This window comes from Pteropus medius, unplaced genomic scaffold (assembly GCF_902729225.1).
Source record: "Pteropus medius unplaced genomic scaffold, Ma_sr-lr_union100, whole genome shotgun sequence".
Taxonomy (NCBI): Eukaryota; Metazoa; Chordata; class Mammalia; order Chiroptera; family Pteropodidae; genus Pteropus; species Pteropus medius.
In genome coordinates, this window is record NW_024347160.1 from 75,691 (window position 1) to 97,939 (window position 22,249).

General features: G+C 61.5%; 4 protein-coding genes and 1 pseudogene across 12 annotated transcripts; 2 read left to right on the plus strand and 3 right to left on the minus strand.

Annotated features, from left to right (window-relative positions):
* Window positions 1-695: 695 nt before the first annotated feature.
* On the minus strand, window positions 696-5,969 carry RIC8A (RIC8 guanine nucleotide exchange factor A). Of its 4 annotated transcripts, none has more exons than XM_039876949.1 (11): window positions 5,833-5,969; window positions 5,484-5,582; window positions 5,173-5,220; window positions 4,543-5,085; window positions 3,974-4,065; window positions 3,292-3,442; window positions 2,160-2,255; window positions 1,936-2,080; window positions 1,712-1,856; window positions 1,196-1,315; window positions 696-870 (listed from the first exon to the last, which is right to left on the minus strand). In XM_039876949.1, the coding sequence occupies exons 1-11, from the start codon at window positions 5,854-5,856 to the stop codon at window positions 750-752; spliced, it is 1,584 nt and encodes a 527-aa protein (XP_039732883.1). In that variant the 5' UTR covers window positions 5,857-5,969; the 3' UTR covers window positions 696-749. The 4 variants fall into 4 exon arrangements, with proteins under 4 accessions (XP_039732883.1, XP_039732882.1, XP_039732884.1 ...); XM_039876948.1 differs by having other exon boundaries at window positions 4,495-5,085; XM_039876950.1 differs by lacking the exon at window positions 696-870 and adding an exon at window positions 881-1,024 and having other exon boundaries at window positions 4,495-5,085.
* A 773-nt stretch (window positions 5,970-6,742) lies between these two features.
* Window positions 6,743-11,175, plus strand: BET1L (Bet1 golgi vesicular membrane trafficking protein like). The gene is made up of 4 exons (XM_039876964.1): window positions 6,743-6,880; window positions 8,409-8,500; window positions 8,769-8,825; window positions 8,926-11,175. The coding sequence occupies exons 1-4, from the start codon at window positions 6,862-6,864 to the stop codon at window positions 9,091-9,093; spliced, it is 336 nt and encodes a 111-aa protein (XP_039732898.1). The 5' UTR covers window positions 6,743-6,861; the 3' UTR covers window positions 9,094-11,175.
* On the plus strand, window positions 7,529-7,645 carry LOC120614169 (uncharacterized; annotated as a pseudogene).
* Window positions 11,176-12,228: 1,053 nt separating the features above from the next.
* Window positions 12,229-15,691, minus strand: CIMAP1A (ciliary microtubule associated protein 1A). 2 transcript variants are annotated; one of them, XM_039876966.1, is made up of 7 exons: window positions 15,253-15,691; window positions 14,783-14,899; window positions 14,413-14,613; window positions 13,948-14,049; window positions 13,664-13,803; window positions 12,995-13,135; window positions 12,229-12,532 (listed from the first exon to the last, which is right to left on the minus strand). In XM_039876966.1, the coding sequence occupies exons 2-7, from the start codon at window positions 14,889-14,891 to the stop codon at window positions 12,443-12,445; spliced, it is 783 nt and encodes a 260-aa protein (XP_039732900.1). In that variant the 5' UTR covers window positions 14,892-14,899; window positions 15,253-15,691; the 3' UTR covers window positions 12,229-12,442. The 2 variants fall into 2 exon arrangements, 1 of the variants encoding a protein (XP_039732900.1); XR_005655878.1 differs by lacking the exons at window positions 13,664-13,803; window positions 13,948-14,049; window positions 14,413-14,613; window positions 14,783-14,899; window positions 15,253-15,691 and adding an exon at window positions 13,320-13,453.
* Window positions 15,692-16,207: 516 nt separating this feature from the next.
* On the minus strand, window positions 16,208-19,369 carry SCGB1C1 (secretoglobin family 1C member 1). Of its 5 annotated transcripts, XM_039876971.1 has the most exons (4): window positions 17,947-19,368; window positions 17,450-17,559; window positions 16,845-17,044; window positions 16,208-16,371 (listed from the first exon to the last, which is right to left on the minus strand). In XM_039876971.1, exons 2-4 carry the CDS (start codon window positions 17,502-17,504, stop codon window positions 16,351-16,353), a joined length of 276 nt encoding a protein of 91 aa, XP_039732905.1. In that variant the 5' UTR covers window positions 17,505-17,559; window positions 17,947-19,368; the 3' UTR covers window positions 16,208-16,350. The 5 variants fall into 5 exon arrangements, with proteins under 5 accessions (XP_039732905.1, XP_039732901.1, XP_039732904.1 ...); XM_039876970.1 differs by lacking the exon at window positions 16,208-16,371 and having other exon boundaries at window positions 16,668-17,044; window positions 19,213-19,369; XM_039876969.1 differs by lacking the exon at window positions 16,208-16,371 and having other exon boundaries at window positions 16,668-17,044; window positions 17,450-17,547; window positions 17,947-19,369.
* Window positions 19,370-22,249: the final 2,880 nt, after the last annotated feature.

Consider the following 22,249-nt stretch of genomic DNA (forward strand, 5'->3'; position numbering starts at 1 on the left):
AGGACGAAATCAGCTTTTACCTTTACTTAATGTGCCTTTACTTGATATTTCACACACACTTTCACACACACGCGCTTTCTCGCTTGCAACTACTCCGGGATATTTGTGATACTTTGTCAGACGTGATACAGATTTAAGGTTTCACGTGCAGCATTTTCCTTTGTGAATCTATGATCCACGCCAGTGGGAAAGATAGATTCCACCGTCACAACTGGTGAGGATGCGGGCACTGTGGACCCTACAGCAGGTGGCTGAGGCAGGACCGAGGATGCAGAATAGGCCTCCAGCTCTGTGCTCAATGGGGACAAAATCAGCAGCGCACACCACAGGAGAATGTTTCTGACGTCAGCATGAGAAGTCACAGCAGGTTCCCTTTGAAATGCAGCGCTTGCCCAACCTGCCGGCTCCGGGCCAGCATGCCAGCCTGCCAGCCTGCGTGCACCCACACTCAGCCCGCCTTCCCAAATGCACGCTGGCCGAGTCCCACTAAGCCGCGTCTGCAGGCGGCAGCCTCTGCGCACGTCCTCTTGGCTCTGGTTGAAGAAGCCGAGTTTCCAGTGACAGCAGCACAAGACCCGTACCATCCCAGAAATAACAAATTGGACCAGAGGCGGATCATGAACAAAACTTTGGGAGCAAAGAGAAAGAGGTCTCCAAGCCAGAGAGGAATGTGACGTCCCCAGGTCACGGCCCCAGGAACATCCTGGGAGCAGCACCGGTTCTGAAGGGGAGCGCGAGAGCGGCCGTCCTCAGTCGGGGTCTGAGGCGGGGTCCGAGGAGAGCTGCCCTTCCATGCTCTCACTCACTGCGTCTTGCAGGGTCGTCAGCTGCCCCCGAGGACTCACGCCCATGGGCTGGATGACTCTGTGCCTGTAGGGAAAGGTGTGCTGGGCTCCGCCCACCCCCGGCTGCTCTGCTCACTGGGGAAGTCTGCATGGGAACCTGTCAGCCAGGCCTGAACCCTGACTGCTACACCTCATGGCTTTGAGGCAGTCTCTCAATTTCTCTGGGCCTCAGCTTCCATCTGTAAAATGGGCACAGTGCTGACCTGAACCCCGATTCTAGCCTCAGGGATGTCCTCCACAGCAGGTGATTTCAAACAAGTAACACAGCCTCGTCAGGACCCGAAGCCCTTGTCCCACCCCACCTCCCAGGGTGGACAGCACAGGAGGGACCTCCTCGCCACGCCACATACCTGGAGAGCTTGTCGAACATGTTCACCAGCTTCATAGCCTCGTGCTCCTTCTGCTCCTCCGTCATGCCGTCCATGGGGTTGGGTGGCTTTTCTTCCACCCTCCCAGTCACCGGGTTTATGCTGCTCCCAGAGAGGAGGCATGGAGAACGCGTTAGTGGCTCTCCAAGCAGGAGGGGCTGCCTGCAGTGGTGCAGTCCCACATCGGCCCGCTTGTGCCCAGGCTGGCAAGAAACTCATTTCCTGCAGGGAAGGTGGGAAGGGGGAAGCGACTTCGGGAAGAGACCACTCCCCGGAGCAACAGTTAGCTAGCTCCTGCCACCTGGGACCCCAGACGGCCGGGCCCCTTTACCCTCTGTCCTCAATGAAACATCCCCACGTCAAGGTCCACGGCACTCAAGAAATGCCACACTCCGAAAGGTCTTAACCGTTTGTCATGCTGCCCCCCCCAACCCTGCAGGTCCCCAAGGGCTGGGGACGGGTGCCGAGTGAGGAAGCCCAAGGTTGCGGGGCGCGCACCTGTCCCTGGCTTCCTTGTACTCGTCCGTGTCCGTGTCCTCGTCCTCCGAGTACTGGCCCTGAGGCCGGCCGCCTGCCATGAGGCCCCGGGCAGCCAGGAGGCCGGCGGCATTGCCGTAGCCCGTGTACTTGATGAAACGGGGCACTGTGGGGCGGGCAGAGGTCAGCGTGCCAGGCTGCCGGGGGGTTGGGGGGTGCCGCGCGGCAGCCTGGCTCGCACTCACCACTCTCAGAGCACAGTACGAACAGGAACTCTGCGGCCACCCTCTTCACATCGGTGTCCAGGTGCGTCATGAGGCGAACCAGCTTGTTCCGCAGCTGCTCCCCCACTTCCGGCCGGGTCTTCACATCCCTCAGTGGCGGCAGCACCTGGGGAGGCACGCGTCCCTCAGCCTTGGCGGGAGTGGCTGGGGTGAGCGGGGACTCACCACCATCCCCTCTGCTGTACCTGGGCCTTCAGGAACTTCCTGGCGGGGCGGTGCAGGCGGGCACACTCGGTCAGCACACTCAGCACGGGTGCCACGCTCTCCTTCAGCCTGTGTGTCTGCAGAGGGGCCTGTGTCAGTGGGGCTGTGCCAGCTGCTGACCGGTGGCCAGAAGGCTACAATGTGCCACACGGTCCGGCAGGAAGCAGTCAGGACGAGGCCTTGCTGCATTGAGCCAGCGGAGGGGCCAAGAACCAGGAGCAGGGCAGTAGGTGTCTGTGTGAGTTTCGAGAGACCGTGCTGGAACCTCATCCGTGAGGCCACTTGGATGCTGTGACGGAGAACCAGTAACTTAACTGCCCCAAGTCTAGCTTCCTCATCCTTAAGACAAGGACGCAGGGGAGACAGTGTTCGTAGCTGTGAGCACACCACTGGCACGCAAGCTGCCTTCAGAAGGTGGCAGACAAAGAAACGGGGGAAACCCCTACTCTGCGATTTTCAGACAGCAGGAAGCGTCTGTCCCTCCCCGGCCTCCCATCACCTCCATGGATCCCAACACCAGCAGTGATAGTGGTAAGAACAGACGATCACAGCCAACACCCAATGCCCAGCGTGTGTGACCTAGCCCACAGTGCACACAGGCAACGTGAACTTCTGAGAGGTCCCCACTATTTAGCCAACAGGTCTGCAAGCTCCCAGAGGGGCTGCCCAGGGCCCCGCTGGCTAACATCCTCTGCTGCAGCTGCAGGATCAGGGAGCCTCTGGACCGAGGTTCACGGGACAGCTGATGCTGGTCACCAAGGGATGCCTGCGCACAGTGACATGAGTCTAAGGTTGCTAGCAGGGACTGGGACTTCTCTGGACCGCTCAAGAAAGAACCAGAGATCCAGAAAACAATTACATCACTTGACTCTGAACACTTGATTCCTTGCAGTAACCCACAAAAGTGAAACCCTCGGGCATGTGTGGGAGGGTCCACGTGCTGCTCAGGGATGAGGGGCCTGGCTGGACAACACAGCGGCTGGAGGAATCACTCAAATCACACCACTGAGCTGATCGCCACTGACCAGTGCAGACTTCGCAGAGGCAGTGGCCACAGCTGCTTAGGAAAGCCCGAGCTCCTGGGCAGCCCCCACCACAGGTCCCCCTGCCCACCTGGTTCAGACGCCTCTCCAAGAAGCTGAGGAGGACACGGATCACATCCATGTTCACTCCCAGGAACTCCAGGGAGCCTTCATGTGGCTCCAGCGTGAGGAGGATGTCCAGACACTTGAGGGGCAAGTTCCCCAGGAGATTCACTGTGTGGCTGGGGACAAGTGGGGAGGGAAGCTTGGTAAGTCCAGTCTCCTAGCACAGGCACAATGCATGGTGTACCCTGCTGAGGCTGCACGTGACATGAGCCGGCATTCAGGAGCCTAAGAGCAGCTCCAGGGGCCAGAGCTGAAGTGGGGGACTGATCTTGGGCATGCTTGCCCAATGGGGTGGGTCCCTGAGGAAGGAGGCACTCTACAGATGCCCCAACTACCACCCTCTGAGTTAAAACATCACAGGTAGTTTCTGGAAAACCACAAGCTACCCAAACGCAGGTCACTGGGAACGGAAAACGAGTGACCATCCGCTGCCACTACCCAAGGGCCAAAGGCACACTCCTGTCCCTCACTCACAGCTCTCATCCTAGTATACAACAAAAGCCGAGGCTGGCTGAAGACGCACTCGTCTGGTCCCACCCAGACGGATGAAGGCTCTCTAGGTGGAGCCTGGTCCAGCAGCGGGGCCGGGAGCCACAGTCTAGACAGATGAACACACTTCCCTCCAGGATGACAGGCCCCACCCTCACCCGTGGAACTCCTCTGTGCGGTCCCCGGCAGCAGCGACCATCACACAATGTCGTAGAAGGGTACCCAGGTGCCGGTAAAGGGCAGCATCTTCCTGACCAAAGAAAAAGGGGTTTTTGAGACAGAGAGCCGCACCTGTCCCCACCACTGCCACCTGAGGTCCCACTGTCTGCCCCACTCTGGAACTACTGCATCTTGTCTTGGGCATAGCTCCCCCTAACCCCCTTATGAATGGCAATGGGTCCCCTTGGGAGGCCATCGCACCCTGTGTCCTGGCCCCACACTCTCAGTCTCATGGAGGGGACTCGCCCACAACTTCTCACCATTTAGCCCCCCCTGCCAAGCAGCAAAAGCCCTGCAGTCCACGTCCCTCAGAAACCTTCCTTGATGCCCAGAACCGGCACCTCCTTGCCTCCTGTCCTCTCCATGTCGAGCACCCAGAAACTTTATGGTGCTCATCAGCAATGCAGGTCCCGATATCCGAGCTGTTAAGCAAGCACCCCACGGTGCAGGTCAGCCTCACCTCGTCCACCTCCCTCTTGACGGAGTCAAAGGTGATGTTGAAGAGCACCTTGAGGACCTCCATGGCCCGCTCAGCCTCCGGAGGAGGAAGGAGCTCCGGGGGTCTCCCTTTGGGGCTCACGCCCAGCGTTCGCTCCAGTGCGTCGGTCAGCAGGCGCACGCCCTGCAGCTCCTGAAACAGCTCCCGGCGCACGTCCACGCGAAGTGCCGTCAGCAAGAAGAGGAGGCGCAAGTCAAAGAACTGGACGTCATGTGGGAAGCTGCTCTCGTCGGACAGCCCCACGCGCTCTGCGAGCCTCACCACCAGGCGGGCCTCCGCTGCCAGCATCTGTGCGACCGGGCTGCTGAGCACAAGGTTGCACAAGCACTTGAGAGATTCAAGCACAACATCCATGTCTAGGGGCTCAGAAACTGACCCCTCGGAGATGAAGATGCCAGCGTGGCGGGCGAGTGCCTGCAGGCTCTGGCTGCTGGTGAAAGTATCCAGGCAGCTGCGGTCCCTGGACAGGATGCGGATGCTCTGCAGCCAGGTGACGCGGTGGGAGGGTGGCAAGCCCTGCTCCAGGACGGACACCAGCAGCTCCGCCAGTCTCTGTGGGTAGAAAAAATAGCAGCTCCACCAGGCCCCTCCACCAGGGGCCACCCGTCCCTGCCCCTTTACCTCTTGGTAGGCACCCACCTTCCTGTTCTCCTGTTGGGCATCATCAAACGTGAAGCTCTGGAAGTTCTGCAGAGAAACCCAGAGATTCAGGAACCTCAGGTCCACACGGGGCAGGGCGCAGCTCCCCGGATGAGGAACCACTCTGAAAGGATGGAGCTCCACCCCACACACCTGCCCTAGGCACGCACCCCGACCCTCTCCCCAGACATTCCTCGCGGAATCGGCGCCCCTCCGCGCTGCGCTGTCTTTCCCCCCACACTCACGCAGCCTCTGTCCGCCACGCGCGCACCCCGCCCTGCCCAACGCCTCCAGGCACGGCTCCCACTCACCTCCCGGTTGTACGTGCGCAGAGCCTCCATAATTACGTCTTCCTTCCCCGTCTCCACGGCATCCACAACCGCACCGGGTTCCATGGCGCCCCGGATACCCTGCGCCAAGAAGGCGGGAGGGGCCTCGCTCAGCGATCCCGGGTCCGAGTCCACCCGCCCCGCCCGGGCTCCGCGCGCGCGGGGGAGACCGGGAGGGCGTGCGCGGCGCCGCGGGGCGGGGCCTGGGCCGCGCGCGGGGGAGGCCGGGAGGGCGTGCGCGGCGCCGCGGGGCGGGGCCTGGGCTGCGCGCGGGGGAGGCCGGGAGGGTGTGCGGGGCGTGCGCGCGCCTTAAGACGGCGGGAAGGGGAACCTGAAGGTTTTGCCACTGGTTCATCCCTGCCTTCAAGGTCCGGTTCGGTGATAGTCCGACTTTGGGACCTGAGTCTCCCCTGGACCGAACAGTGAATCCGCCTCCCCGCGCTTCTGGAGCAGGAGAGGACCGCAGCCCCTCACTACAAGCACACCAACGCCCTTCTCAAGCCACAGAACGCATGGGGTGTCGAGGACGAAAGCATAGCTAAAAAAGGGAAAGGACTTTGCAGCCCCCTGACCACTTGGTTTGTCAGACAGGCGTTTGAGGGTGTGCTGCGTGCGAGGCGTTGGGATGCGGGTGAACAGGACCCACACTTCCCTCTCTTCGTGGAGCTTATGTTCCGGAAGTGAAGACAGCCAAGGAAAAACGGACAAACCACGACTTTAAGCAATCATGGTGCTGTGGTGAAAATTCCCATTTCGACGGTTTGTCGGCGGGACTAATGACAACAAATGTTCCACTGCAGGGGGCGGGTAACCTAAGCAACGAGTCTCACTGACGTCGCGCTACGTCAGTGCCCGGGAGCAAAGGCAGAGGTCCCCGCCACTCCCACCCCTCCTCGCTTCATTTTCTTTCCTGCAGTGCTCGCTCTTTCCAGGCACCGATCTCCACTTCGTCCCTCCAGCAGTAACTGGGGCCCGGCTCCGCACCGAGTTTGCGCCTCCACCGCACCGCGGCCGGCGGGGGCCTCGAGAGCCGGGCGGGGACAGCTCCCCGTGGCGACCCCGCCACACCTCTCGCCTGGGAAAGGGCCTGTTAGGACCTGACCTGCCGCAGGCTTCGGCGGGAGGGGTTGACACCGTAACTGGCGTTGAGAACACTAACCGCCAAGTGTAAAGAAAACAAACTGCCCGGTCCCTAAGTCAAGTCCACCGCGCCGCCCCCGCGCTCCACAGTCGCGACCTCGGCCGGAAGTTGGCGGGCCGAGGCGGAAGGGGCGAGGCCGGAAGTACCTTCCCGTGACTGCCACGTCGGAGGCGGCTGTGGCTGATACGGTGACAGATCCTGGGGCCGGAACCGGGCACGATGGCGGACTGGGCTCGGGGTGAGCGCGGGACAGCGGAGCCGGATGGCGGCAGGGCCGGCCGTCACCGACACCGCTGTCTTCAGCAGCCCTCCTTGCTGATTGGTCTCGGCAGGGCCTGCGAACTGGCGGAGCCTGGTCCTGGCGGGGCCAGGCTGCACCCGGTCCCGCACAGACGCGCCGTGAGGGGTCGCTGGGGCCCTGGGTGCTCCCGCCCACCCGCGCCGCGAAGCTGCGGGGTCCCCGCCTCTCTGTCCCCTGAGAGACCGTTCTGCATTGGGCCTCGGCCGACCACCGGGTCGACGCAGCCCTAGAGGTGGAAGCTGCGTGGTGGGAGGGTCTAAGCCGGCGTCGCAGTGACTGGGGCCTTGGACGCCCCATTCGCTGTCTGGGGCCTTGGACTCCCCATTTGCTGTCTGTTCTCATTTGCGAAGTGGGATGCTGACTGCCTGTTCCTCTAAGCTCTTCTGACCTTTAGGAATTAAAGGGAAGGGAGTGGTGGGACGTTAACAGGCTTTCCTTTGGGGCTCGTACACATCAGTGATTCTTAGGGCTGCACTGCCGTTAGAAGGGTCACAATGAGGACGTGGTTCCATAGTATAGCAGTTAGCACGTCTGCTTTACATGCAGAAGGACCCGGATTTGTGCCCAGTGGAGCCACGGCCCATGGTCCACGGCCATGCTACCCTGAACAAGCCCGATGCCTGATCTCGGAAGCTAAGCAGGGTCAGGCCTGGTTAGTTCTTGGATGGGAGACCACGTGGGAAGACCAGGGTGCTGTAAGCATAAATAATAATAATAATAAAAAGGGGACAATGAGTCATGTGGCCCACAGCAGATTTGTACCCCAAAGTTGGGGAGAGATTGTTTCACAAACCTGGTGTGATAGTAGTTCTGAATCGGCCGGCCCAGCCCTAGTCCTGGGGTAGGTCTCAGCAGGCACTGTGTTCAGGGTGTCAGACAAAGCCCTTGCTGGGTTGCAGAGGTGAGCAGATCTAGGCCTTAGGGGTCAACCTCAGCACCTGTTTTTCGGTGTTGAGTATTGCTCCCTGTTTCCTCTGGTTACTCGTTGCCTCTCCAGGACCGGGGTCACAGGTGGTCCCTGCAGGGGCCTTCCTGCTGCCCCCTGGGTACGCTTCCTAAGTCTCCCTACCACAGTTTACTGTTTATCTCTGAGAACAGGTTCCAGGTACACTGATGGTGACATGGAGGGGTGGTACAGATTCTGTCATGATACCTGAAAGTGCCAATTTGACTGAATTGTTTGCAGTTGTACACTTTGAGATGCCTACCTGTCTTGGCCTTGACATGTACACAGGACATGTGCTCATGCACACTGTCATTTATGCAGCCTGTCTCACGTGGGCTAAGTGCATGCACCACACCCTGGCTTAGGGCTGGGCCTGTTCTCAGACACAGATGGACCCAGTTTCCCCAGATGTGAGACTTGGGCAGATGGGGTCGTGGTGGGTCCCAGAGGCCACGAAGGACTGACAGGCAGGGTCAGGCTCGCGTGTGGGTGTACTCCTCAGCCTCTCTCTTCTTGCAGCCCAGAGCTCTGGTGCCGTGGAGGAGATTCTAGACCTGGAGAACAAGCGGATGGCTGACAACTTGGCTTCCAAGGTCACCAGGCTCAAATCGGTCAGTAGTGAACTCCCCTCACCATCTGGCACCCCAGAGTGGGGATCAGAGGGAGGATAGAAGCCCGGAAGGGTTTTATGTACTTTCTTCTTGTCCCATCGAAGGCTATGCTCATTCGTGTGAGACTTAGGTGACACCTGGACCTGACCTCTGGGAGTGGTACCATGTCTGGCAGAGTTATTAGCCAGGTCTGCTAGTTTTGTAGGGGGTTAGGCGCTATCAATGTGTCTGCCCTGGCTTGACCCAGCCCCCTCTGTGTTTTGACCAGCTGGCCCTGGACATCGATAGGGACACGGAAGATCAGAACCGGTACCTGGATGGCATGGTAAGGGTCTGCGATGTGCCCTGCGCTACCCGTTGTGCAGGCCCCGCGTGGGCCATGGAGGCATCACCCATGTCTGACCGGGCCGGGCTTCCTCCCTCAGGAGTCAGATTTCACGAGCGTGACAGGCCTGCTCACAGGGAGCGTGAAGCGCTTTTCCACCATGGCACGGTCTGGGCGCGACAACCGAAAGCTTCTGTGCGGTATGGCTGTGGGCCTGATCGTGGTCTTCTTCATCCTCTCCTACCTCCTGTCGAAGGCAAGGACGTGAGCGAGTGGGACGTGAGCTTCTGTGGGTGCCTGGGGCAACCAGAGTCTTCCCCATCCTGGTGTCCTGGGCTCCAGAGGACTTGCCTACGAAATACTCCTTTGAAATGGCGATTGTGGCTTAGGAATCTTCTTCCTGTGTGGCTGGGAGCCCATGGTTGCCTCGGATTCAGTGAGCTGTGTTGGCTGGTCCCATGTGTGTAAGGGGTCCCGGTGTTAGAGGCACCGACAGAGCCACGTCAGCAGAGCAGCCAGAAGTCCTGGATGTGGCCACCCGTGGCCAGCAGCCCTTCTGCAGCGCTCGGGGCTCTGATGTCCCAAGGCTCCTCCACCCCGTCCTTCTCTGGGTAAGGCCACATCCAGTGTCCGAGGTGCCTGGATCTGACACAGGAAGGGGTGTGCTGGGGACCTCTGATCAGCACCATCTCCTCCAGGAGTCCTCAGCCCAGATGTGGTGGCTTCTCCTGGCCAAGGCTGCGGGGCCCACCACCAGGCCCTGCGCCTGCCCTCCAGTCCACGGCTGAAGGACAGGGCTGTGGGTGGAAGAGTGGCCCGCAGTCCTGGCTGGAGGCCCTGGACCTGGATCCTTCCGGATCTCATGGCCATTTATCCAAGACCAGAAACTCACATTTTCTCAGGACTTAGGGTCAGCGTAGCACCAAAGGTGTATTTACAGGAGAGCAGATCTGTGGAAGCAGGCCTGCCTGGCACTTGAGAGTCAGAGGGGGTGGTCATCCCTGCACAAACCCTCTCCTGAGGGTCACTGGGCAGTTCCCACGCCAAGCACAGCCCATCTTCCCTCAGCAAGTCTCCCCTTGCTGTAGGGGCTCTGAGCCACCCCCTCATCCCCTGCAATGGCAGACTGCTCGCCCCACCCACCTGTCCCCGGGCCCCTGCCCACCTGGCCAGCCCCACGCTCACGAACCAAACCACAGGCCCAGCCAGGCCAGCGGCTTCGTACCCCGCAGTGACATCCCAGCACTCTCGTGTTTCCGTAAAAACAGTCGAGGGAGGAGTTGTCGGCCGTGTGTCCTTCCGTCTCTGTTTCCATCCACCTTCCCAGTCACTCCCCCTTACTGCCTGCAGACTGTCGGCTCACTGTCTCCTCACCTGCACGGTCACCGCACGTGCAGTCACAGCCTGGTGCCTGTCTGCCCCTGCTGCCCTCTCTCTGCTCTCCCTCCTTCCAGTACCACCACTGCTCCTGTCTACCCCCCTCTACCCGGCAGGCCAGGTCTCAAAGCGTCACTGCAGTGCCCTCTTCCCTGCTGGGGGAGGAGGCCCACCCCTAGGGCCCCATTCTGTGTGCCCCCAGCCTCCAGCGTGGGCTCATGTCACACTGAGGTCGGCTGACCCGCCTCTATGTTTGGGGCTTGGCTGCTTCCTCGACGTCCCAGCCCCCGAGGTCCTGCCTGGCTACTTCAGCTTTGATTGAGCCCCCTGCTCATCTGTCGGTCCTCATCGTGGGGACTTGTCCATTGCTCGCCAAGCTAGATTGCTGCTGCCTGTATCTCTTCCTGGTCACCGTGGACAGGGCACAGACCGGAACCCAAGTTCCACATCCCCCAGCCTTTCCTGGGCCCGTGATGCTCACCCCACACCTGGAGAACACCCCCGAGGATGTTCCCTGCCCCACTGTGCCTACTCATGTTATGCGGACCTGGCTGGCTTTTGGGAGAGCTTTTTCCGTTCCCGTCTCCTGGCTGCTAGTTCTGTCCCCACCCCTCCACCTCCACGGCTCTGTGCAGTCCTCCCAGCCATTTGGAGGCCTGGGTTTTAGTTCCTTTCTGGTTTACATTTGTTTCTGTCATGATGTTGGGATGGGTCTGTGAAGGGGACATGGTGACTGCAGCTGCCACATCAGCAGGGGTTCCTGTAGGCCTCACCTTGCCGCTTAGCCCTGGACCCTTAACACCTAATCCTGGGATGAGGGGGGTTTGCTGACATTGATTCCCAAGACCAGGAAAACAAGAAAGGACCTGGGGGCTCAGTCTGCTACAGTAAGGACAGATTGCCAGGCTCTATCCTGTAATTCAAGGAAAAGACACTAAACAGTTTGCAATAAACAGCTTTGTGAGGGAGCAGACACGTGGTTCTCGGTGTCCTCGTTTCCTTGGGGGCTTGGGACAGTTTGGTTTGGAACTGACCCTGGTCCACGGACTGGCCGTGGCACCGAGGGCCCACACCCCACTCCTTCCTCCATCTCTGCCCCTCCCAGGCCTATTAGGCAGCCGGTCACTTCTCGCTGCTCACCTTTTACTGCCAAGATCCTGTCACTCGGGGCAGGATTGCCTCTTAGGCGCTGAATGGGTGGATGTGACCTGCAGCCGAGGGAGCATCAGCAGCCACGTTCTTCGTCTTGTGCTGGTGGTCCCCCAGGGGCCACAGGCAGGGCCACCCACCCTGAGAGCCTCGGCGGCCTCTCCCCAAGGCCGAGGTGAAATCCAGACCCCACTCCTCAAGGCCCGACCGTGGGTCCCGGGGCAGTGTCTGGAAATGCCCCTCTCAGGCACAGCTTGGACGCTACCTTCCTGCCCGTGTCTTCCTGTTCTTCCTGTATCGCTGTGATGTGGAACAGGTCACCTTAAAACTTAGTCACCTAAAGGCGTGGTAGTAATTTATGTCTTAAGGTTACTGTGGTTGGAACTTGAGACATGCACAGCGAGGACAGCAGTTTCTGCCCTACGATGTCCAGGCCTCACCTGGTGGACACTGGCTGGGCTGCCATACTCTGAAGGCTTGCTCACGCATCTGCAGGTTGGTGCTGGTGTGAGCTGAGGGCCCATCTAGGCTGACTGCCCAGGTGTGACGGTGAGCAAGGTGAGCGGTCCAGGCAGCAGCTGTGTCCTTTGTTGTATGGCCTGACCCCAAAGTCATGCAGCGTCACTTTACGGCGGTCACAGGCTTTAGTCCGGATTCAAAGGGACCCCACTAATCAGTGGTGGAGTCAGCACAGTGGCAGGAGAGTGCGGGAAGGAGGGATGGGTGCAGGTGTGGCCGTCGGGTCTGCAACCAAACTCAGGGCGGGTGTCTGCCCTTCGAGCCCGGCTGTCTCTGCTCGGGCCTAGGCCCTGGAAGCCAGGACGGGACCCATGGGGGCTTCTGTCTGAAAGCCTGACGTTCCCCCCAAGACAAACCATTACCAATGGAATCCATGATTTATTAAATATGTGGGCACAGCAGCAAACAAGATTAGCAAATGGGAAAGTAGCATAGAAAAAATAACGGGTCGCAGTTGTCTGAGCAAGCGTGTTCCACTCTGCAGGGCTGCAGGGCCAGGCCAGCCAGTGGGGGAGCGCCCTGAGCCCACATCCCAGGGCCGGGCTCCAGCCCAGGCGCGGTGCAGACCAGGGCTAGTCCACGTCCACGACCAGCGGTGTCATGTAGTCAGAATGTTTTATGCCGAAGGTGACGATGGGGGCGCAGGGCTTAGTCATTGTTACCTGGGAGAGGAAGGGCTGTGAGAGGAGCCGCCGCCCCTGCCCCACCCCGCAGGCTCTGCCGTCACCGGGGCTAGGGTTGCTGATGGCTTTCCTGTTCCTCCGGGACCCCAGGCCAAGATGACCAGCGTGAAGGCCACACTACCAGGTCTGACCACAGCCTGGTATGTAATGAGCGCTCGGTAGCATTAACTGTCACCATTAAGTGTCTGGGGATGCAGAGCCTGCCAGCTGGGGAAAGGTCTCAGTGCCGTAAACGCACGGCATCCTGAACGTGCATGGCCACTGTGACCCCTGCTGGCTCATACCACCATCCCTACCCCACCCCCTCAGCCTGTGTGCCCCCCATGCCCTGGCTCACCCTGTCTGGACCGTGTCACCCCCACCACCGCCTCTTCACGGTAGCCCCTGCCTCCCCGCCGCCCGCCATACCTCCGCCCCCACCCGGGCAATACTCTTCCCGACCTTCTCAGGGCTGTGAGCTCCTGGTCCTGGCTTGAGGGTCTTGTCCCCTGGGGGCTCCACTCGGGCAGCCATGGTGTACTGTGGAGCCTTGAATTTCGTCACCTGCACATCGGTCTGACGGTAGGCCGCGGGACCTGGGGTCTGGGAAGCAAAAGAGGCTCAGACAGGCTCGGCCTGCCAGGCCACGTGACTCCAGAGGGCGAGGGGCTGGCATCAGACAGTGGGCTTCGGGCCCCGGGTCGCTGTGCGTCTGTGTGTCGGGCTCCTTCATCTCCAGAGTCCCCGTGGGGATGACACCTCGGCATGTGCCAGCCCCCGCACTCACCCCTCCCGCGGGCGTGTGAGGGGGGCCCCTTCCTGCTGGGCACTGGCCTGGGGCTGAGGGCGGTGGGCTGGGCTGGGCGGCAGTTCAGGGGTGCTCCTGCCTCAGGGCCTCTACACCCATTTCTGCGGCTGGGACCCCCCACTACCTCACAGCCTACTCTCCTCCTGTCTTCCTCCTGCGTGCTGCCCATGGAGCGCTGCTCCGTGACCCCCGCCCTGTTCAGCCCTTCTTTGCATTAGGGTGTAACCCGACACTTGGCAGGAGAGCTGAGGGCTCTCAGGAGGGCAGGATCAGGCCTCTGGGCCCTGGGCTGGGGGGCGGAGGCAGATGGGGGTGAGCTCCACCCACTGGGCCCCCCTTGCCTTGTGCACGTCGTCACTGAAGCTGCCCAGCTTGCTGCGGCCTTTGATGGAGAAGGAGGGCTGGGCGGCCTTGCCGACCGTGTGCGGCCCCATCACCACGGGCAGCATGTAGGCGGCGGGGCCTGAGGGTGCAGCGGCACTGAGTCTCCCCGGGCTCATGCCCTGGGGCTCCCCGCCTCCAGGGGGGCCAGCGGCAGGCTACCCCACCGTGCCCGCCCACCCAGGCCCTGACCCAGCCCGCCATGGGCCCTCAGGGTCGTGGGAACCTGGGGTGCTGTCCACTTGGAAGGTCTTGGTCCGGGCAGAAATGGAGTGGCTGGGCGCCGAGTCGAACACGTGCTTGGTCGATCTCTCTGGAAAGTAGTCGCCTGGGGGAGGAAGGGCCCTCATGCAGGTGCCTGGCCTTCTCAGGGGCTTGGGGACCCCAGTGCAGCAGGTTACTGAGATTGGTTGGAGTACCCAGAGTGGGAATGCTGCAGGACTGGAGTGCAGGAGGGGGTAGGGTCTGACATGGGCCTGGTGTGGGGACAGGGGCCGAGTGAGGCCCAGATCAGAGCTGGGCTCAGGTGGCTCGTAGGCTGCGCTCTGGTCAGCAGCTCCTCTGCTTGTGCCCCCTCGTGAGCAGAGGGACAAGGACAGGAGGGCGAGGACACTGCCCCCTCACACCGTTGGCTCTACAGGGCGCACAGTGGCCGCCAACAGGCTTGGGCTGGGCTGGGGCTGCCACTCACCGGGGCCAGGGGTCAGCAGGGTCTTGGTGCTGTAGCGCCCCAGGATGGAGAAGGCGGGGCCGAGGTCCTTGCCGGTCCTCAGTATCTTGGGGTTCACGCTGTAGCGAGGCCCTGGAGAGCAGTTCTCTGCCAGGAGCATGGGGGCCCCACGGAAGCTGTAGGCGGGTGCCCGCAGCTTGGTGGGCGTGTGCTTCACAAAGCCTGTGGAGCAGGGGCTCTGAGCAGCCTGGGGCCAGACCCCAGCCTTCTCTGCATCCTATGACCCCAGCGGAGTCGATGGGCTGAGAGTCAGGGATGAGTCCCAGGCCCACCTCAGACCTGGCTCCCGCCCCTCCCCCCACAGTTCCCTCCGGGACCCAGAGGCGCTTACCTGTGGTAGGTGGAATCAGGTACTTGGGTCCAGGGCTGCTGTAGAGGGCCATGATGGGCCCCCGGGGGCGGTGGGGCCTCCAGGTGCCCACCCACACCTCCTCTGCCATGGCCGGCTCTGTCCATGGATACGAGGGTGACCAAGTGCTGGGAGTCTGCAGCCCCGCACCCCTCCCTGCTTGTGCCCCACTGATGGGCAGAACGTCAGGCCACAGCTTCCAGGGCAGGTCCCGAGCTGGAGCCCAGACCTCAGTGAGCGGTAGGCCTCTGCCCGGAGGAGCAGCTTTCTTCTGCCCTCACCAGTCCCCGGGGGACAGCGTCAACCTTGGTGTACAAGCCTGGAAGAGCTGTCTCCTCTGCCCTCACTGGCCACCCTCCCTGGCCCTAAGGGGTTCTGGCCGGGTTCCTCCCTCTCAGAGACGTGAGGGCCAAGGCTGTGGGGGGTGGGCGACCCTCTGTGGGGACCCTCACCTCTTCAGTCCAGGAGCCGCACTCAGAGCAACCTATGGGCCAAGCCTCCTCAGAGGTGGTCCTGTCACATTGTCCGTGGAGCCGGGCAGTTCCGCGAAGGGAGCATAGAGAGCCAGGCGCCTCCCTCCCTCTTGTCTGCCACCAGGGGCTTTGAGAATTGGGGAGGTTGCAGCTCCTGAGCTCTAGAATGTGGCTCTGTGCGGTGGTAGGTTCTAGATCACTGTCTGTGTGATGGGGACAATGGCCTCTCCTGGAGGGTAGGCAGGGTGTGGCTCTGCTGCTCACTGAGAGGGACACGAGGCACAGAGAGCAGGACGAGGGACAGCGAGGGCCTGGACCGGGCAGCAGGGCCAAGTGACCCAGAGCCAAGCGGCCATGGCGAAGCTGGCGAGGACAGAGCTGCCCCTGGCGGAGGCCACTCTGCCGGAAAGGACCCTGGGACCCGGGTGGGGGTGGGGCGGGGTAGGGTGGGGTTGGCAGGTCACCGTGGGAAGCTGCTGGTTGCAGCAGGAACTTTGAGGCCCACGCTGTCCTGCGCACCACTGGCTGTGCCGGCCCCGTGAGCAGGCGCACTTACCTTTCTGTCCCTCTCAGGGTTGGGTTGGCGTGTCTTCTAGGCAGACTCTTCTTGGGTGACTTTGGGGAGAGAGATTGCTCCCAACCCTCGCCCCTGCTATATGTGTGTTGTGTGCGCTTGTTGTCTTGGAACCCCCAGCCTGGCGCTTCCTCTTCCTAGGGCTCTCTGCTGCCCGCACCTCCCACCACAGACAGCCCCCCCCGCCTGCCACCGCCCTCTGAGCGCCTCCCTGCCTGCTTGTCTTGCTGCGCCCACCTGCCTGCACGGGCGTCAGGCTGATTCCGTTGGCGAGTCTGCTCTCTGTGCGGGCACTTACACGTGCGAGTGTCGTGTGTGTGCGCATGTCCCTCAATGTGGGGAGACACAGGAGCCAGACCCTGAGCTGCAGGACGCTTTATTAATTGAACGATTCGAAGATAAATTCACACATGGGGAGCGGTGGTGGGTGGCATGGCCACAGCTGCTGTGGAGCTGGTCCTGTGGCCACTCAGAGCCACATCCGGAGTTCACTAGGCCCTGTCCTAAGTGCCCAGCACCTGCACCTGGAAGGCAGACATAGGTGGTCAGTACTAGAGAGCCACAGTCATATTGGGTAAAGTCAGCCTCTTTGGGGACAGTGGGCTCTACACATGGCAGCCAGTTCCCTCCTAGCAGCTGAGGGAGTAGCGTGTGTGTATGCCTGTGTGTATGCGTGCATGTGTGCGCGTGTCTGCACGTAGGTGTGTGCATACATGCAGTGCATGTGTGTGCCTGTGTCTGCATGTACGTGTGTGTGCCTGTGTCTGCATGTACGTGTGCATGTGCGTGCCTGTGTCTGCATGCGTATGCGTGCGTGTCCGTGCGTGCATGTGTGTGTGGAAGGACTGAGGTCTCTGTAGGCAGTGAGGTCTGGGGTGTCCACCTCTGCTGGCTGAGGCAGGTGGGGTATCGGGGTGGGGGGGCTGCGGGAGCAGGGCTGTGGGTCGTGCTAGGGCTACAGGCCTTTGGTGGTGGGGTGCCCTCCTGCCCACAGTACCAGCAGTTTGACTAGCTCCGCCTTGTGCATGGGCTGCAGGCCGTCTATGCAGGACTTGAGCTCAGTCAGGGCTGCCTTGGCGTCTGCGTTGACCTCATACTTGCCCAGGGGCCCCTCGTAGAGCTCTTCTGGGGACCCCACCAGCAGCGTTTGCAGAAATTCCATGAAAAAGTCACTGTTGTCCTCGCCTGTGGCCAGCCCTGTATCACGGGGGCGAGAGGTCCAGGATGGGAGGGCTGCAGCCTCAGAGGTCTCCAGACTTTTCCCATCAGTGCCCACCTCACCCGCCAGGCGTCTCAGCTCCACCTGCCCACAGGCCCCTCCTGTTAGCCCCTTCGCTCCGGCTCTGCGTGAGGTTGGCTGGGTCGGGTCTGGGGGGGGGGTCGGGCTGGGCTGGGGTGCAGTGGGGTGCAGCGGGGTGGGAACTGGAGTTGGAGCCCAGGGTAGTTGCCTGTCCATCGTGTCCTGGGACGGAGAAGGGCTGGGTGCTGGGAAGGTGTACAGCAGTCACTGCAGGCGGCAGTGCCTGGACGTGTAGCTGCCCAAGCCCGGCCCATCTCCCAGAGGCCGGGCGTGCGGGGAGGGCTACCAGCGCACAGACTTACCACAGGCACAGAGCGAAGTGACGGCCACCAAGAGGAGGGTCCCGCTTCCCTTCATGGTAGGCACGTCCCTGGGGAGCCGCCTCAGCCGGCTTTATGCCCTGCGGGCGGCCCTGCAGGGGGTCGGGGGGAGGGCAGACCTGTCCATCAGGATTGGCCAGTGAGAGGGCAGGCAGGGCCAGCGAGGGCAGAGACCAAGCAGCGAGGGGCTTGGGGCCCAGGTGAGGGGCAACTGTGAGCCTGGTCAGTAGGGAAGGGGATGGGCTGAGATGCCTCCAGGCCTTTCCCTGGGGGCGGGAGGCCCCCGCTGCTCAGTGAGCCCCATGGGTCGGGCCCATGGGTCAGGGCCCGGGGATTTGGGCTGGAGCCCTCCGCTGGGGCAGGTGTGGCAGCAGAGGGGTGGGGGCCTCCCGGGGCCTGTGGGCCCTGGGTGCTGGGAGGGGGCCCTGAGGGGGGTGGAGGGGCACGGGTGGGGCCACCCCGGAGGCCTGGTGGCTTACTGTGTCACTGCAGGGAGTGAAGAAGGGCTGCAGTCTGAGATGAGGCTTCTTTCTGGGGCCCAGCCCAGCCCAGCCCAGCCCAGGGCAGTCCAGGGTCTGGTGGAGACGGTCACAGCCCATGTAGTAATGGAGCAGGGGGGGTGACACCTGAGCTACTCCAGCCAGCCATTCTTAGGCTCCGTTGTCCCAGTTTTCCCTCCTGTCCTCTGCTGCCACCTGGTGGCCGCTGGCGTCCTCAGGGACTGTCCTGCTCACCTTGAGGACCCGGAGATTCAGCTAGCCCCTCATCCAGCACTGACTTCACCACCCCAGACAAATCGCAGGGTGGGCTTTGTACGTGGTAACCGTGACGGCCCTTGTTACTCCGCCTCTCACTTGCCTCTGCCTAGTCTCGAGTCTGTCACAGGCCCCAGACCCCTGTCCTGAACACACACAGCTGCTCACCACAGGCGCTTGTCAAGCACGACTGGGCTGCACCCCTTTGCTAATGTGACATGGAACCCAAAGATGACATCACCTATGTGTACTCACGAGCCCAAAAATACAGGAGAAATCGTGTAATGAGGTCGTGGCTGCAAGTGCGAGACCAACCCGGCGAGTCTGAGCACCCATCTGCACAGGCCCTGGGTCCCTGCTCTGCTGGACCCTCCGCTGCTCTAACTCGGTGGCCCTCTAGCCACGTCCCCCGGCAGACGTGTAAGGACACTGGGCCCCAGGCTTTGCCATGGCTTGCTTTTGCATCCCTGCAGGTGACACCAACGCTCAGGGCCAGCTCTAAGGGAGACCGCTCTTCATGTCTCCTGGGTGCAGCCCTGGCTGGGTGGACGGGTGCCCTTTGCTGCACTCAGCTTGTGGCTTCTGTCCCTCCCCACACCCCGGCCCCTGGGTGTTTTCGCTGTGAGCCTTCCTGGCCAGTCGACTACAGACGCGCCGACCCTCTCTCCTGACGGCTGAGGACTAAGCCCCCGGGTCGGGTCCTGTCCTGCTCCGCTCAGCACCGCAGCTGCTGCCCTTGGTGAGGCTGCTGCACACACAGCCCACCTCGCCTCCCACGGCTCTGTCAGCCGCCGTCAAGGCTGTCCCCGGCCTCAGCCGCTCCGACGACGGCACACCTCCTAACCTCCGATTTCAAGCGAGCCTCCCTCTGGCCATGTCCTCTGTCCCTCGGCTTGCTGCCTCCGGTGCAGGCTCGGCAGTTACGGGGCGCCCTGGCTGACCGCCACCATCCTCACACCCTTCCTGCCCGCCTGGCCTCGGTTTCCATACCTTCGCCACGACCACTGTCCCGCTCACACACGCACCCTCTGCCCTCCTCCTGAGGTTGCCGGACACTCCTCACACCTCCCTCTCCACAGGCCAGGCCAGCAGGAAGCCCTGCCCTCCCCTCGGGGTGGTGTCCTGTGGTGTCCCAAGGGCCATGGAGGTCGGAGGTCGGAGGCCGGAGGCCGCAGGACTGATGAAACCCAGGTTCCTGCATGGGGTGCGGAAAGGGGTTGAGGGGCTGGCGAGTGTGCTGGAGCCCCCTCCTCTCCTTCCCTGCAGTCAGTGCGGGGCCCTGGGAGGGACCCCCATGGTTCGAGGCGGGCCGCAGGCTCCCCTCTGGCTGGGAGGTGGCACAGGCAGCACCTCATCAGCCCCCCGTTTTTGAGGCCATTCTTGTTCCAATGGTGAGGTTGGAGGCTCATGTCGTTAGCACCCCCCAGATGTCCCCTCGGCACCCCAGGACAGAGCCCTTTCAGAGATGCTGGGGGCCACCCTTCCCCCTCCAAGTGTTTCGCTTTAGGGCTGGATTCCCGAGGGAAAGGGCGCAGATACAGATGATGGGGAAGCAGGCAGCTCGAGAGCCTCCCTTCCTGGGCGTGGTGGGGGCGATGCCCCCAGGGGAACCCCAGCTCTGCTGCTGGGGAGGTCGCGCCCTCGGCCCCTCCCAGCGCAGACAACGCGGGGCCCGCGCGCCACCTGCCGGAGACTCTCTGGGCAGCTCTGTCCACCTCACATCCGGCCCCCACGTCCTTCCGCTGTCCCGGACGTGTGGGCTTCCTGCTGGGAGGCAGCAGCCGGTCCTGCGGGGCAGCTCGCGTGGCCCCAGAGGCAGCGACTCGGCCGGCCCTGTGAGCTCAGGCCGATGCCCGCGCGCAGGCGTCTGGACGCGGCCCGCAGGACGGTCTGTCAGGACGGTCTGTCTGCGCGGTCGAGGAGGTTGGCGCAGGGAAAGGGCCTGGAGGGGAGACGCGAGTCCCCTGGGGGGAATGAAGAAGAGGCCAGCGGCTGAAGCCTAACAGGACGGGCGCGACCCACGGACCTGGAGCTAGGTGGTCCCACGGCTTCCTGCCTGTCACCGGCCGCCCGCGGGCTGCTGGTTGTGCCAGTCCAGAGTCTCGGAGAGACACGGTCATTTTAAACGGGCATCTGGGCCATTAGTATTTTTCATTTTCAGGTTTTTTGTTTAATTTAAACTGATGTTATTTGCAAACTGCGAAATTGGTAGAACGTTCATGAGTATTAGTCATTTACTCCTGTGTAACAAATTGCCCCCAAATCTAAGGGCTTGTTTACAACCGTGGCGTGAACGGTCTCGCTGTCCCTCTCCTGCTGGGCGTGTCCTCGTGGGCCGGGGCTGCGGGGCGGCGGGGCGGTGGGGGCGCCCGGTCAGGCCCGGCTGCTGCACAGAACGCCCCAGACTCAGCTACAACAGCAAAGGTTCGTTCCTCACGGTGCTGGGGCTGCGGGTCCAGGGTCACGGCCCTCGTAGCTTCACCATCTGGGGACGTCTGCTTCCCAGTGGCCTTTTGTTTATTTTTTTTTGCTTTAACCGCCTGTGACAGGAGGGGCAGTGGCCCGTTTCCTTCCTTCACGAGGGCTCCACCCTCGTGAACTCGTCACCCCTCATTGGCTTCGCCACCTCATACATCATCCTGGGCACTGTGCTTTGACACATGACTCCAGGGGACACACGGATTCCGGCGGAGCGGGGGCCGAGCCCATGCCCGTGCTGCGGCAGAGTGGGCAGCTCAGGGGCTGTGAGTTCAAGGACCTCAGTGCCTCCGTAGCCGTTGGCTGGCGGCCTCCCCCGGACCCCCAGCAGCAGGGACGGTGCCTGTAGGTGGAGGGCTGGAGAGGAATCGGGTCCCACTGAGGAAAAGTGAGACCCTGGGCCTGCCAGATCGAAACCCACTCTTAAACTTGCTCCTTGCAAGTATTAATTTATTCCACCATTTATAAAATTATTAATTTTGCTTCAGTGAGTCCAGTTCCTTGCAATGAAGAGAGTCCTAGCTGACACAGCAGAGTCAATAATCCCCGAGACGCCCTCCCCCCACGGTATCCTCACTGGGCGGGGCTGCTGGGGTCACTGGGCAGAGGCAGATCTCAGAGGAGCTGCTGATCAGCTCTGTCCCTGTCCTTCCCTGTCCGGGAGAGGGAGACCCCAGAACAAGGAGCGGAGAGCCAGCAGGGGAGGAGGTCCCTGGATGGCTAATTGATCTGTTGTATTTTCCTTATTTTAGGGTCCATTATATTAATGTGTATTTTTACTAGGAAATCACCCATTTCCTCTGTTTCCAGATTGATGGAATAGGCTTCTCTTATTTGACTTTTAATTTCTCCCCTCTAGTTTTTTACAGAATTGTTACAGTTAATGAACGAATATTAATACATTATTATTAAGTAAAGTATCTGTTGTATTCAGGTTCCTGCATCTAGGCTCAGCCTCAGTGCTGGTGCCTCGGTCTGTTACAGCCCTCGGCATCTTCCAGCCGGGCAGGGTGTGCTGACAGCTGGGGACTGTGACCGCACTGTGGCGTCAGGGTGGCACAGAGTCTCCACGCTGTGCCGGTGACAGAGCCTTGGTTCCCTAGGCCGCGGGAACCGAGGGTAGTTCTGTGCACAGGAAGTGACAAGATCAGATCCCTAAATTAGAAAGACCAGGCTGGTCACAGTGTGGGGGTCAGCTGGACGAGAGAGGGACAGGAAGCAGGGAGAGCGGTGGGAGGGCTGGGGAGAGGTGGCGCTGGCCGGTGGAGGCAGGACCGTGAGCGTGGAGAGGAGGGGAGGGGCATGAGGTCCAGAGAGGGGCGTGGTCAGGGTCGTCCCGAGGACGAAGCTGGCAGACCCAGTCAGCACTTCGAGAACTTAGGCTACGCGGTGATTCTACTGAAATGAAACTATTTGCTGAATTCCTGATTTGTCTGCCTCTAGAAGGTAGAGGAAGGACTGAGAAGGGGAGAGGGAGGGAGAGTGGGTGCCAGTCACGTGTGGGGCAGGAGCTGACATCGCCACCTCACTGAGCCCTCACGGCCCCTGA

Bases quoted from the DNA above. Each gene is read 5' to 3' on its own strand.
- RIC8A (XM_039876948.1), bottom strand. From the start codon at position 5,856: ATGAACCAGTGGCAAAACCTTCAG. The intron at 5,583-5,832 runs GTTCCCCTTCCC...TTCTTGGCGCAG, and splicing joins ACCAGTGGCAAAACCTTCAG to GGTATCCGGGGCGCCATGGA. The intron at 4,066-4,494 runs GTGAGGCTGACC...TTCTTTGGTCAG, and splicing joins TCAAGAGGGAGGTGGACGAG to GAAGATGCTGCCCTTTACCG.
- BET1L (XM_039876964.1), top strand. The intron at 8,501-8,768 runs GTCAGTAGTGAA...TGTTTTGACCAG, and splicing joins AGGTCACCAGGCTCAAATCG to CTGGCCCTGGACATCGATAG. The intron at 8,826-8,925 runs GTAAGGGTCTGC...TTCCTCCCTCAG, and splicing joins ACCGGTACCTGGATGGCATG to GAGTCAGATTTCACGAGCGT.
- CIMAP1A (XM_039876966.1), bottom strand. From the start codon at position 14,891: ATGGCAGAGGAGGTGTGGGTGGGCACCTGGAGGCCCCACCGCCCCCGG. The intron at 14,050-14,412 runs GTGAGTGGCAGC...TTCCTCCCCCAG, and splicing joins CCTGCTGACCCCTGGCCCCG to GCGACTACTTTCCAGAGAGA. The intron at 13,804-13,947 runs GTTCCCACGACC...CTGCACCCTCAG, and splicing joins CCAAGTGGACAGCACCCCAG to GCCCCGCCGCCTACATGCTG.
- SCGB1C1 (XM_039876967.1), bottom strand. From the start codon at position 17,303: ATGGACAGGCAACTACCCTGGGCTCCAACTCCAGTTCCCACCCCGCTG. The intron at 16,372-16,844 runs GTACTGTGGGCA...TCTGCCTTCCAG, and splicing joins CGGAGCTAGTCAAACTGCTG to GTGCAGGTGCTGGGCACTTA.